This window comes from Falco rusticolus, chromosome 15 (assembly GCF_015220075.1).
Source record: "Falco rusticolus isolate bFalRus1 chromosome 15, bFalRus1.pri, whole genome shotgun sequence".
NCBI lineage: Eukaryota > Metazoa > Chordata > Aves > Falconiformes > Falconidae > Falco > Falco rusticolus.
The window spans coordinates 10,993,635-11,006,834 of record NC_051201.1 but is presented as its reverse complement, the minus strand read 5'-3'; the positions used below and the strand labels follow the sequence as shown (position 1 = coordinate 11,006,834).

At 42.6% G+C, this 13,200-nt stretch overlaps 1 protein-coding gene across 1 annotated transcript in view; it reads right to left on the bottom strand.

The window, feature by feature from the left end:
• The window catches only part of LOC119157640 (transcription initiation factor TFIID subunit 4-like), a 146,358-nt gene extending 135,537 nt beyond the window's left edge, over positions 1–10,821 (bottom strand). Inside the window, exons 1-2 of the mRNA XM_037408707.1 lie at positions 9,637–10,821; positions 5,739–5,911 (exon numbers count right to left, since the gene is read on the bottom strand). Coding sequence (XP_037264604.1) covers positions 5,739–5,911; positions 9,637–10,777 — 1,314 coding nt within the window. The 5' untranslated portion in view covers positions 10,778–10,821. The remainder of the gene's footprint in view (positions 1–5,738; positions 5,912–9,636) is intronic.
• Between the last annotated feature and the right edge of the window lie 2,379 nt (positions 10,822–13,200).

Here is a 13,200-nt window from a genome sequence, read left to right as displayed (position 1 = left end):
TCTGAATTTACTGATTATCTCTGAAGAATACAGTCATGCAAGTAAACCCACGCTTATTTCACCTGCTTGTAATACAAGAATCCAGATCAAAATTTTTCTAAGATCAACCAAAGTTCCATCAAATTATAGCTTGTCTCCTAAAAATCCTGTACCTTAACTGAGATCCTATAGCAGACAAAATTTCGGCAACATTAATAATTTTTTAATATTCAGCTAAAATCAATGTCTATCAAAATCTAAAAGGAAACTACAACAATAGAGACAATTGTTCAATTAAAATTATGCAGTTAACTCAAACCAATGTTTGCTTTAAGCATCCAAATATTTTATTTCATTAAATGTTTTTTCAAACAAGCATGTTATCACTGAAAAAGTACTCACAGTACATACTTCTTAATGTATCAAAACATTATTATGATATAATACTCATCAAAGACTGAGTACTTTCATGTAAAACATGACATACCAATTTTAAAAAGGCAAGCCTCTTGCAGCTGCACTGATAAGATGAATGTATATAACATGAAAAATGTGTTGGTTTTATATACCTGAATATTTTGCAATAATTTTTCCCTTAAAAAAAAAGAGTGTAGTTAGCTGTAGTTAATACCCCTCCCATTACAATCCTACACGATTTTACAGTTGGACCTAAACTAAAACTATTATACGGTATAAGTGTATCTATTCACGTTTTTCTTGAATATATTAAAGAAACCAGAAAGACTGTAAATGTGAAAGACCAGTAAAACAGCAAGTACATCTTCCTATTACAGGTACTTCTCTTAATTACTGCTTTCTCTGTACTATTCTGTTACTTTCAGATTCTGATTCTTCTGACTGAATCCATTCCACTACTTTTGACTCTGTGCTTCAGACAACATACATCCTTTTGGGACACACACCCATGCTCCAGAGCCTTTGAGCTTGGCATTAATCTGGTCAGAATTGAGACCCTTCCCACAAGGTACTTGCTTATCCTGAACAGCCAGTTTTTCAGAATTCCTCTAGGAACTGAAACAAGCAGATTATATTCATGTTTTACACGGCAGCAATTGAGAGAAGCATAACTAAATGTCTAATCAAAGATTACCCCACCTACAAGTCAAGAAGTCTTCCTTTCAAAATGGATTTGCCTGTCTTCTTCCAAGAACCCAACACAAAATTGTCCCCAAAGCTGTACTACGTTTGCTTACATCCTCTACTCCTAAAAGCTGCAAAAAATCAGATGAAGGTATTACAAACAACAGAAGTCAAACAATAACTTAAAGAGCAAAGCCAAGCACTCAAAATGTAAGAAACACCAGATTTAAAGTCCGCTGTGCAACATCAATTGTGTGCCTTGATTGCCCAGCTGAAGCTTTTATCTCTGTGCATTTATCATGCAAAGACTGTAATTCACTGCACATGTACGGAAGAGATTAATGTAGGATGAACGGGAAGTTATGTATCTTAATCTTTCTGAACATTTGTGTTTGGCACTGCAATCAAAATATATCTTTTTTTAAACTTGGGAAAGGAAGAGGGATGGCTCTATCAATTCCCTACAAAGGTAAATAATACTATGCTGATATTTGACTTCCGAACCTTCTGCAATGCAATATGTACAGATAAAGTCACTGACTTTAAGGAAAGCATTCTCCTAAGCCCACATACCAAATCCTACGGGAAAGCAGGCTACCCTTTCTCTATTTCAGTAGGTCCCATTGTTCCTGAGAAGGTGGCTTCCTTCCTCACATACTGTCCTGGATACAAGCCCCGTTGCTGAAGCTAGAGAAATATTAATGAGAAATCTTACTTGTATTCCTCCCAAACAGCTGGGAAAAGATCTAGCGAATGATGGCCCTGGGATATGGGAAGAAAATCTTGTATCACTGGGCTGCAGAAGTAGTTTAGAATCTAGACAGCTCTGTATGCATTGGTCAACAGTCTCATTTAAGAACATTTAAAACATTGCCTTACGTTCCCCCTCCTTTTTTTGAGAGTGGAGGAGGAATTAGCTGTTGAGGAGAGAGATTCAAAGCGCTTTCAAATTTAGATAATTTTGTGGTAATTTTTCAGACAATCTTTCTTGTAATTTTTAAAAAAGTAATTAATCATTAATTTTATATTCTCCAGTTACCATTCTCAACACTTCCTAAGGAGCTGCCAAAAGTAACTGCCAGCTTTTGCAATTTTTTTGGGCTTGTTTAATAACCTGTGTTTTAAAACTATGTAGCTCATAACACAATTTCTTAACACATAATTACTTCAAGTGCATATACAAATTAACACTGAAAACAATCACTTAGCTGAGTAACTTGTGACACATGTCACTGGCTACAAATTAGGACAACCTGAAGAAAAGCAACCATAATACCTATGAAGCATGAAAGCTATTCCTTCTTCTGGCATGTTCTTCATAATAAGACACTATTTCCTAGAATACTTGTAGCAGACTGCGAATTTCTATCTGCATAGACTTTCTACATAGGGAGAAGTACAGTAAAACACAAACTCAGCAACTGAAATACGTCACTAAATTCTACGCATTTAAAGCACCCTGCATTTTAAGCCAAATAAAGCTATCTTAAAATAACTGAATAAAAACATAATTATAAATCTGAGCTCTGCATAGCAAAATAACAATCATCCACTAACGTATTTGAGAGATAGGTGTTTGATGATCTAGAGGTTGAAACCATGTAGCCTGCAATGTTCATCAATCTTGCAAAATATATTGCAGGACTCAAGCAATTGATGTTTATATTCTGTCTGGGTTGAGCTAACAGCACACACAATTTTTCTGTGTTTCAATCACAGTGGAGACTAGGACTCCTGAATATTATACTTTATAGACATAAAAATATAAGACAATATTTTCCATACATTTTAAAATTCTACTGAAAATTTGAATTCCCAGAATTTAGCTGACATCAGGATTTGATTCTGAAAGAAAAAAAAGCTTAATTACAAACTCAATGATGAAATTATTTTTCAATACACACAATTTCCTGTATTTTAGAACTCAATCCCTTTTCTTGATTAATCATAACAACTACTCAAACAAGTAACTGACACTTCTAAAACCTTAGCATAATATTCACCATTGGACACTTCCTCCAGAAAACCAATGAATAGTCTTTGGTTATAAACCATCCACCTAATACAATAAAGGTCTAGTATATAGTTCTGATATTCTACATCTTTCAAATTTAAACTTTTACAATCTGGTTTTAAAAGGCTGTCAACCACCATTTTTAAAGAACACTCTAAGGCCAAACATATCTAGAACATAAGCACTATCAAAATGAAAGAAGAGTCTGCAGATCACATACATTGAAATTCCATGACCCTGCAAGTTTCCCAAGGACAGTATTAATTATTTCTTATCCTTGTTAATTACAACAAATAAAGAAACGATGCAGTACAGTTTGAGTAGCTACCACAAAGGTCTGTCAAAGGAGATGAATCCTGACAAGCTACAATACCATGATTCTAATCATGCTACGCTAAAATAATCACACTTTTGCATCCTGTAAGACATTTATCATTCATAAGGTCTTGCTGGTTTTCTCTAGTCTCAATCAGCTTATTAGCACTGACAAGTGTAAAGGAGTATCTGTAATACAGTATAGCATTTATCTGGGCAGAACTCTGCACAAAAACAACTACATCTTTCTAGCACCTGAGCTCCTTCAGGATTTATGTATCTCTACCAACATAAGAACATGCAGTATCCTCACAACTTTATTGTTATATAAATCCAACAAGTCAGATTATACTCCTTCTGCAACCTTAGCTGCTTCATATAACTAGAGAACAGCTGCCTGAGGCTAACATGATCAACTCCCAACATTTGCTGTGCACACATCTTAAGGCTGACTCTGGGATCCAAACTTCAGTCTTCTAATACAGACTGAACACATGGCCAAGCAGTCGGTCTACATTTCTGTATGCTTCCAAAGGTTCTCTGGACAATAAAGTTGTATTTCCTCAAACGTTTTCCAACTACAGACAATTTTTTAATATTTAATTTGTTATGAATATTTCCAGTCTGAATTTTAACTCTGTATGCTGGCCACAGCAATTAAAGTTACATGAAAACAGTATGAAACAGAAACAGCTAAAACTAACTCATTTTAACAGACTGAGATCGTGTTCTTGGTACAGTCCCACCCCACAATTTCTGTTTTACATTTACACTATGCACTTGTCTTAGGATACATTGCTAGAATGTGTGCTGTGCAGTCCCTTGTAGTCACTACTAAAGAACTGACTGTACTTACTCACAAAGAAAGCCCCAAATAACCAAAAACATACATACAAACTCAAAAGAATGGATTTTTGTTGTCATCAAACTAGTTTAAAAAAAAATAAAAAATCTCAAAACTAACACAGGCTTATCTCTGTGTTTATTTTTCCTGCAATACATATTTATCTTTGAAGGCTTCTACAAGTCTTCTTACCCTTCCAGATAGCACAAATTTAAACATTAAACGGCTGCCTTTTCTGTGAAGAGCTCTTTTACAAATTCCATTCAATACTGCACTTACCTCTCTTCTGAGAGCATAAAGTTTTTCAGGTGTTTCCAGGCTTTTATTTATATCTTTCCTGAGATACATTCCACTGAGCTACAATCTTCCTAGTGACACTCATTCCTAAAACTTGTAATCTAGTTGGCTACTATGGGGTTTAGATTGTCTCATGCTATTAATTTGATTCTCCAATTTTACTCTGGCTTCCTTCTCTTCAGAAGAGTTTATCATTGTTTTCAGTTTTTGAATGAAATTTAATAATCTTTTAGACTGTAGGTATGGTGTAATGCACAAAGCGTATCAGGGGACAGCAATCAAATGTTAAACATCAAGAAATAAATGTTTAAGTTATTTCAAGCAACCTATACAACAATCATCTCTTTCCACACAAAATTACTTATCACTTCTGCAAACACAGACCTTAGATTAGCAGAGTTTAAGGTAGTTCTGTCTATTATTATTATGGCACAGCTGCCCTGTCCTGACACCCAAAGATATCTGCCTCTACATTTTACTAAGATAGCTCCGCTCTAGCCCAAAATGTCCAAAGCTCAACTGCCTCCCTAAAAACTGTAAACCAATATAAAACCAATAAACTTCACCTTTGAAAATTAATTAGTGGAGTTGAAATACACACACTCCACTGAAGAGTCTGGGGTAGGAAAGCAAGCTATCCTGTCAATCCATATGAAAAAGGAAATGTAGTCATGATACAGAGAAAACTTCAGTGTAGGCAGATCACACCCACAGGTGAATCAAACCTTTTTTTTAAATAAAATATTAGAAAAGTTACTTATTACAAATCCTTGTATTGCACATGCTTGGCTTTTTCTTTTCTAATTTCTAGTGAAATCTAGCTATCCCGGGCATCCATTCGGCATGCTGGGATATCACAATGCTTCTGATTCAGAGGAACAAGGGGCACTTACTGAACCAGTGGTATACAGTCCAAACTAAGTTCTGGCTAAGACTAAGCCTTCTAGCCTCCAATGGTCCCATAGTCTCAACAGAGTCTTGAGTGACTCTATAAAGTAGATTTTCTCTGAAATACAAAAAAAAATTCCTAGGCCTCAGAAAACGAACTGTACTTGAGTAACAAGTTCCTATTCCCACAACGAAAAAGGGGAGGAAAGCACATCTGCAAAAACATAGGAGCAAATAACACGTGAGACAGAGGAAAATGTAATACACAAAAGTAAAGAAGTGAAATCAAGCCAGACATACCTGAGTTGTTGATAGGCGAAAAACGGGGCCAGTTGTGGGCACAGAAAGTCTAGGTGAAATGCTGGCAGGAGCCTGTCCCTGCGTTTGTACTTGAGCCTGCATTTGAGCCTGGGCTAGAGCCTGCTGAGGCACCATCACAAGCTGTCCAGCATCTGTGCGCACCAAAACCATACCTAATGAGAACAAAGTAACAGTAACTATACAATAAAGAATGACATGAACAACAATATCTAAAGAACTAACTACAGAATAAAATCAATGTATAGCACTGTATATTTTTCTTTATATTGTTATCTTTTCCTTTTTATTCTGGTGTAACATATTTTTTCTTTTATTTTGAAGAAGAAAAGGAGGCCCTAGTAACAGACAAAAACTAATAGCCAATTCAGTTTGGAATCCAAATAACTGCAGCTTATGGATAACAGTGATGAAAAAAAAAAAAAGTCATTTGAGTGTATAGGCATACAGTGACTTTCAACGTCCCAGCTACGGTCAGCAGAATAAAATCAGAAAGAAATTATTCACTAAAAGGAAACTGTAGTGACAATCCAGTAGCTGAGAACAGAATTCAGTATGAACATAGCAGGGACAATGGCATTAGAGCTTTACTAAAACAACAGCTTTAGGGGATGTGTACATGCAAACATTAGGCCAGACACATTTCTGAGTATACAGTAGTTGAGATTTAGCTACTCATTGAGCCTTAACGGATTAATTTATTTGGTACCCATCATCACCATATTGGGAAGCGCTTCCTGTGGCTTAGACATCAAGAACAAACATCGCCAAACCCAGAGAATCAAGTCAACCACTCCTCAGCACAAAATGATACGAGTGCAGATGCTTCAGAAAAACACCAAAGGACATGTTTAAAATTAACAGAATACTTTGTAAATGTTTTCTAACGCTTCCTGGAAGTAAATGGTAATTTTTTCAGATTATTTTCTAGTAATGTGTTATCACAAATAGAGCTCTTCTACACAACACAGCCCATGCCATCAAGTTTTGCAATAAGTTTTCCACAGTCAGCAGGTCAGAAAAGGGGAAACAATGGCTAAGTTGGTCCCTGGATCACCTGGAGCATCACACTTACTCAAGATCACTGCAAAGCACGTTATGCACTTCCTCTAGTTTACTCAGAACCGAGCGGCAGTTTCCCAGCCAAATTATTTAAAAAGCATTTCCAAGTTAGTTCCAGAATACATTTTAATAATTTAACCTAGACAGGATACGATGGGTCTATAAACAGAAAAACATCTTGCCTGCAACTACGAGAGAACAAAAAAATAAGAATCTATGAAGTCACTTTTATTCTATTGATAACAGGGTCACTAGACATTGTTTGTACAATTTATCTCTATGTGCAAATTGCTTCATATATATTTTTTAATTTTTCATGGGAAAATTACGAAGGTAAAAGCATACATTCACTTTTAATTATTACCTTCCAAGAAAAAACCCATCTCAGTAAAGTGGCACGGTTTGCAGCATACCGTAAAGAGGATAAAGTCATTTGAATGCTATTACATCAAGCAAGTAACAAATTTCAGAAGGACCCTACACCAAGAAACTCTTCCTTTCAGTCAGAAATACAAACCCCAGCCCTGGGATGAACATGAGTGAACTGCAGCACCACTAAAAGCCCTCATACAAGTAGCTTTAGGTGCCCCAGCCAACCCTCACTGCTGAAAGCACAAATAGAAGGCAAAGTTCTGCCAGTTCAAACTAAAGATTTGTGGAAATCGAGCTTTAAGGTGAAAAGCAGACCGCTACAGCAAGGACCACATACAAAAACCATGATTGTAACTCTCTCAAAGCCCAGAGAGTAATTTTTAAAATAAAAGTTGAAACAAACCCATAAAAACTCTTCCAAAAGATAACTTTTGTGGTCCATTACCCATTTAAGCACCACACCTTGGCGTTCATATTTGCAGAAAATTCTGTAAGCCAATGATATATTTGGTATATGCCATTCCTAAATCAATTTGACATACAAATATTAGCACGTTGCTAACACCTGGCCAAACAGGTAACACTTCTCTGATTATGCTGTGAACCTTATATGAAAATCCTCATAGGATAATGCCTACTACGCATTAAAAAAAAATCCACGTGCTATTTGCACAGATTCACAGGTGTGTTAACTTATCTTCCAGTTTTCTAAAACTAACTGAATAAAAAAATTGCAGGGGAAGGACAAATTAATTACACACATGCCACAGTTTCCATAAGAGTTGCAGACGTAATTACTACTATAGATGCATATATGTTAATGTATTAATGTTACGTCTTAATTCAGTTTGGAGGACTTCAGATTTATTTTACTGAGCAATATGTACAAATTAGAATCTGGTTAAAGTATGAGATTAATTTTTCCTTACTGTCAGTCATGTAAAAATGAAATATACAGCTTATGAGTATTAGATGCTAAAATAACTTATTCTCAAAAAAATATTATACATTTCTGCTTTAGACAGCAGTTTACAATATAGGAGTTTCAAAATTAATTATAAATGATCCACGACTTTAAAGAGTAAAAACTCAAAAATAGCATTGTATTTCCTGAATAACTTCATTTTAGAACATACTGTCTTCATGTTTACGCAAATTTAATGGATTTCAAAGTACCTTGTAATAAAATCAAGTTCAAATGATAACCTTCCACAGTATAACTTCCGTAGCATTTTCTAAACCTTGGACCAGATTTCTTTCAAAGGCTCTACTTTCCATCTTCTACTTGAAAATTAAGTAACAGAAGAAAGTATTGACACAAGAAACATCAGAAACTGTATGCAAAGTCATGATACAGTTTATCATATGTGTATAGTAATTATCAAACAGATTAACAAAAGGAAATCAAAGGCCAAAGGCACTAATATAGCCTGAATAGCAACCTCTTACCTGTTTCAAGTTAGTTAGGTCTTAGGTCAGTGGCTTCACTGAGTTTTATAGGTCTGGAGCATTAGAATCTGGAGCAGGACTTTCATAAACCATGGCCAAATACTCAACTATACTAAAAGTTCACTTAGAAGCAAGCTTCTACGCCATCACATTTTTGCTCCACTTAGCTAATTAATATCAAATATTTTAAGAAACCTAGTGGAAGAAGTTATTTTGTACTACATCAACAGCTCCACATATTATCGCGCTATTGATACCAACAGTAAAAAATGAGTTCAAAGGTTCAATCACCTCCTAAATCAAGAAGGCACAAAAGTTGCCAACTTTTTGCAGCATTAAAATCTAAGTAGGGGACCACAGAACCCTTGAAAGTTTCAGATGAAACGATGCACGGTTAAAGCAGGAATCTCTAGGATGAAGGAGTGTGATGTTGGTTAGTTAGCAAACTGCCGAACTTACATTTTTGGTGAAGAAAGTTAAGAAACTAAGGGGAGAACAAACAGGGCATAAGGGCTACTGGAAATAAAGTCTGGTGATGTAAAGACGCAGCAGAATGCCAGCATCACGCTTGCTGAAGTTAAAAATTTTAGGTTAAATTACACAAGTTAGCCTGTATCTTGCCACCTGACTCAGGGCAGAGGACGCTCTTTGAAGGGAAACTTTTCAAGCCTACCACGAGTAAAGCAGAAAACGGAGCCCCTCGACACACACCCGCAGTTACGGCTGCCCAGCACCCCGGGTGCCCGCCCGGCACAGGGCTGCTGCCGCCGCCCCCCCCAGCCAGGCAGGCAGGCAGGCAGCCCCCGGCCCCAGCCCCACCAGCGACGGCCCCGTTTGTCACACGTCGCCCGCAGACAGGTGGCTCTTCTTTTGTTTCCAGCACGTCGAACAGCGAGAAGACAGCAACTTTGGGGAAAAGACCCCACAACCGAAAGGGGGGTGGGGGGGGGAAGGTTAGGAAGAGCGGCGCGCCCGCGGCTGAGGCGATTCCACTTACCGGGCGGGATAGTGAAGCCGGGGGGCAGCTGGATGGTGGTCTGCTGAGGCGGCCTGACGATCAGCTGGGGCGCCACGATCCGGGGGGCAGCGCCCAGCGCCGGCCTGGGCGACAGGGCCTGGGGTGCCGCGGGGGCGACGGGGAGGGCAGCGCCCGCCTTGGAGCCGCTGGCCACCGGCTTGGGCGCGGCGCCGGGGGCGGCGGGGGGCGGCGGGGCGCAGTTGGCGACCGAGCCCGGTCCCGGTGGGGCGGCGGGCGCGGGGCTGGCGGAGTTACTGAGTGCGTTTACTGCGGGGAGCGGGCCGTGCGCGGGCTTGGTCTGTGCTGTGGCGGCGTCGGCTCTGCCGTGGCTGCTGACTGGTGGGACTGCCGCCGGCCGGCCCCCGGCGCCCTCCCCGTTGGGCGCCGCCTCGCCGGGGAGCGGCGCGGTCGCGGCGGTGGCGCCCTCCGCCGCTCCCGCCGGCCCCCCGCCCCCCGCCGGGGTCCCGTTTCCCCCCGCGGCGCGCTGCGGCGGAGGGCCGGCGGCGGCGGGCGGGCTGCCACCGGGGCTGGGGCTCCCCGCGTCCTGGGCGACGGCGCCGGCGGCCACATGGTTGTTGACAGGCTGGGCAGGGGCGCCGGCGGGCGGGGGGGCGGCAGGCTGCGGCGGGGCAGGGGCGGCGGGCGCGCCGGGGCTGCTGCCGCCGCCGCCGCCGCTGAGGAGAGCCGCTCCATGTGATTGCTGCACACTACTACTGTTTACACTCACTCCCCTCCCTGCCGCCGCCGCCGCTGCCGCCGCCGCTGCCGCCGCCGGGGAGGACGGGGACGGGAGCGGCCCCTGAGCAGGGGCTCGGCTCTCCGCGGCTCCGGGACACCCCGCCGCCTCCTCTGCCCCAGGCGCGGGAGCAGGCGCGGGATGCCCTTGCTGCTGCCGGACGGGGCTGCTGCCCCCCGCTAGGCTCCCCTGGTGCTGCTGCTGCTGCTGCGGCTGCTGCTGCTGGGACGGGGCGGAGGTCCTGGGCTGGGGCGCCTCGGCGGAGCCCCGGCCGCCGGCCAGCTGCGATTCCAAGGAGCCCACCAGGTCGCTGACCGCCTTCTCGTCCACCTCCTCGGAGAAGAGCAGCATCTCTTCCAGGGGGTCCGTGGCGCCCGCCGCCATCTTGCGCTGAGCTGGGAGCCGGGCGCGCAGCGCGCAAGCGCGCCGGCCTCTGCCGCGCGCGGGGCATTCTGGGAGGGGCCGGCTTCCTCCTGCCCCGCCAGCGGGGCGGGGGCGGGGCGCGCCGCGGGCTGCTGTCGCTGCGTGCTGGCGGGCCCCGCCGCTGTGCCCGGCCTGGGCGCCGCGCCCGGCCCCGCCGTGTCTGTGGGGGCCCGCTGAGACCTGCAGCGCGGCTGCGGGGCCCGGGAACGTCCCGGCGGCCTGAGCGGCCCGGGCGGGGGCCGGCTGCCCGAGGACGAGGGCCCGTGGGCGTTAGCGGGAGGCCGGGAAGCCGAGGGGCGGCGGTGTGCCCAGGCGGGCGCCTCAGCGGTGCCAGGCGGGGAGCGCAGCGGCCGTAGGGCCGTGTCCGCGGGGACTGCTGGCGGGGTTTGGAGGCACGCAGGTCTGCGGCCCTGGTGCGGAGGGGTGTGAGCTTGCCGGCTGCGAGCTGAGTGTCACGCCGACACGTTATCGTTTGGTAGCGAAGCGGCCGTAACTGCGCCTTCGCTCGTACCCTGTCAGGGTGCCTGCAACGGCGCAAATTTCTTCACGCCCAGGGAGGGCCGAAAGCACCGGCAGGGGCTCAGCGGCCCTACGCACTAACGCCTTCAAAGGAGGGAACTTGAAGCGCTGCTGAAGCTGTTTGAAATCCTAAGATGTGCACAGAGTACCCGCACTCACGTTTGCACTGCTGTGTCTACTTTAGTTTTGGATATTTTCATCCAAAGCTTTACCTAGACAAGAACGGTTGCAGTAATACACTTTCCTAACGCGGATGCTGTTAACAGAAGACTTGTAAACCAAAGCCAAGATTCTTTGCATCATGGCAGCAGCTGCTCTGGCGTACTGTATTCCCTCAGCATCCCCACAGGAAATTCATAGTAGTTACTTTTGTTACTAACGCCTTCACCGTTGCAGTCCTGTATGCCCTTTTCCCATTGATGCTTGCCTCATGTATTTAGAAATAACACTTCAGGGGAAGACAGTGGTCCTAAATCATCGTTTCCTTGACTAATGACAGGGCAGTTTCTTTGATGGGACATTCAAAATAAATAATTTTCCCCCTAAGAATAACCGTTGCCCACAGTTCATTGCATCTGTTCTTGCACACAAGTGATAACCACTGTGGATTTGTGATGCTGCCAGCAGAAAGCAGCTTGGATTCCATTATCTCTCTCTGCTGGCCTGCAATAGCACGGATGTCTGCAACTTGGATGTACTTGAGCTGCTGCTCTGTGCCCTGAAATGGTGACTCATTCTTCATTCTGCAATTTTTCAGGATTTCCCACAAAACGAGAAAAGGTGCATCAGTGAATAACCCACCTTCAGTTGCACAGTGCCCTGATGGAAATGAGCGAAGGGCTCACTGCGCACCTGTATGTGCAGCTCTTCTCCATCCCCAGCCTCAATCTGTTAAGTCATATATTGTATGACTTGCTTGGTCATAAGACTAAACTGCTAATTGGTTTGCTACCATCAGTTTCCTTTCAGTGTAGGTTACATTTTTATTCAGTTTTTCCTGAGTGTCTCTTTATAACCTTTAGGAGCAGGTTTATGATGAATCAAAGTAAACCACTTCTAAAATGCATTAAAAATGAGTTGCACCAGTTTAATTACGGTAAGTTTGAATGTCTCCTGAAATTAACCCAGTGCATATTTCTTAAATAAAGTGCCCAGTAAAAATAATGAAGGCCCAAAGGTGTGGTCAGGATGTATAAAAAGGAGATGGTGCAGTAAGTGCATGTGAAAGCACAGTAGTGCTTATGAAAAACAGTATTAAGTATATGCAGGAGATCTATACATCACAAATTTGCTTAGCAAATGAGTATTGCTTTTATGGCATGCTACAGCTGAATTAAACCTGGGCTTTTAACAAATGTTTCTACCAGGAAATTTAATTAAAATGTAACAGGGTATGACTCAATTCGCTATTGCACAAAAATAAAGAATATTCATTTGACTTGGAGAAATACCAGAATCTATCCAATATTACTTTGTTAAGAGTCCCACATTTTCTTAATTTTATCAGAGAAGATTCCTGCTTCCTTCACTTACTTGTCCTGATCCTGAACTTCATTTGCATACCACTATCTCCAGTTTTTATAAAAGAATGGAAAGTTAGACATATGCTTCTGTAACTAGTCCCAACTATGAAAAAAGTTTTAGTATACATTTATCTAACACTATGGCATTAAACTGGGCACATCCATAAAAACCACCTTGAGGAAACTTTATTGCTTTGTAACTTTAGAAGATAAAAAGTAATCTTCCCAGTGGAAGGACAAAATGGCAAGCTATGATCTATATGACAGGTTTCAAAACTTAAAAAATTACCTACTTCTAATTACAGTTTTAGTCTTTAAAGTACATTTGTGGGTGGGTAATCT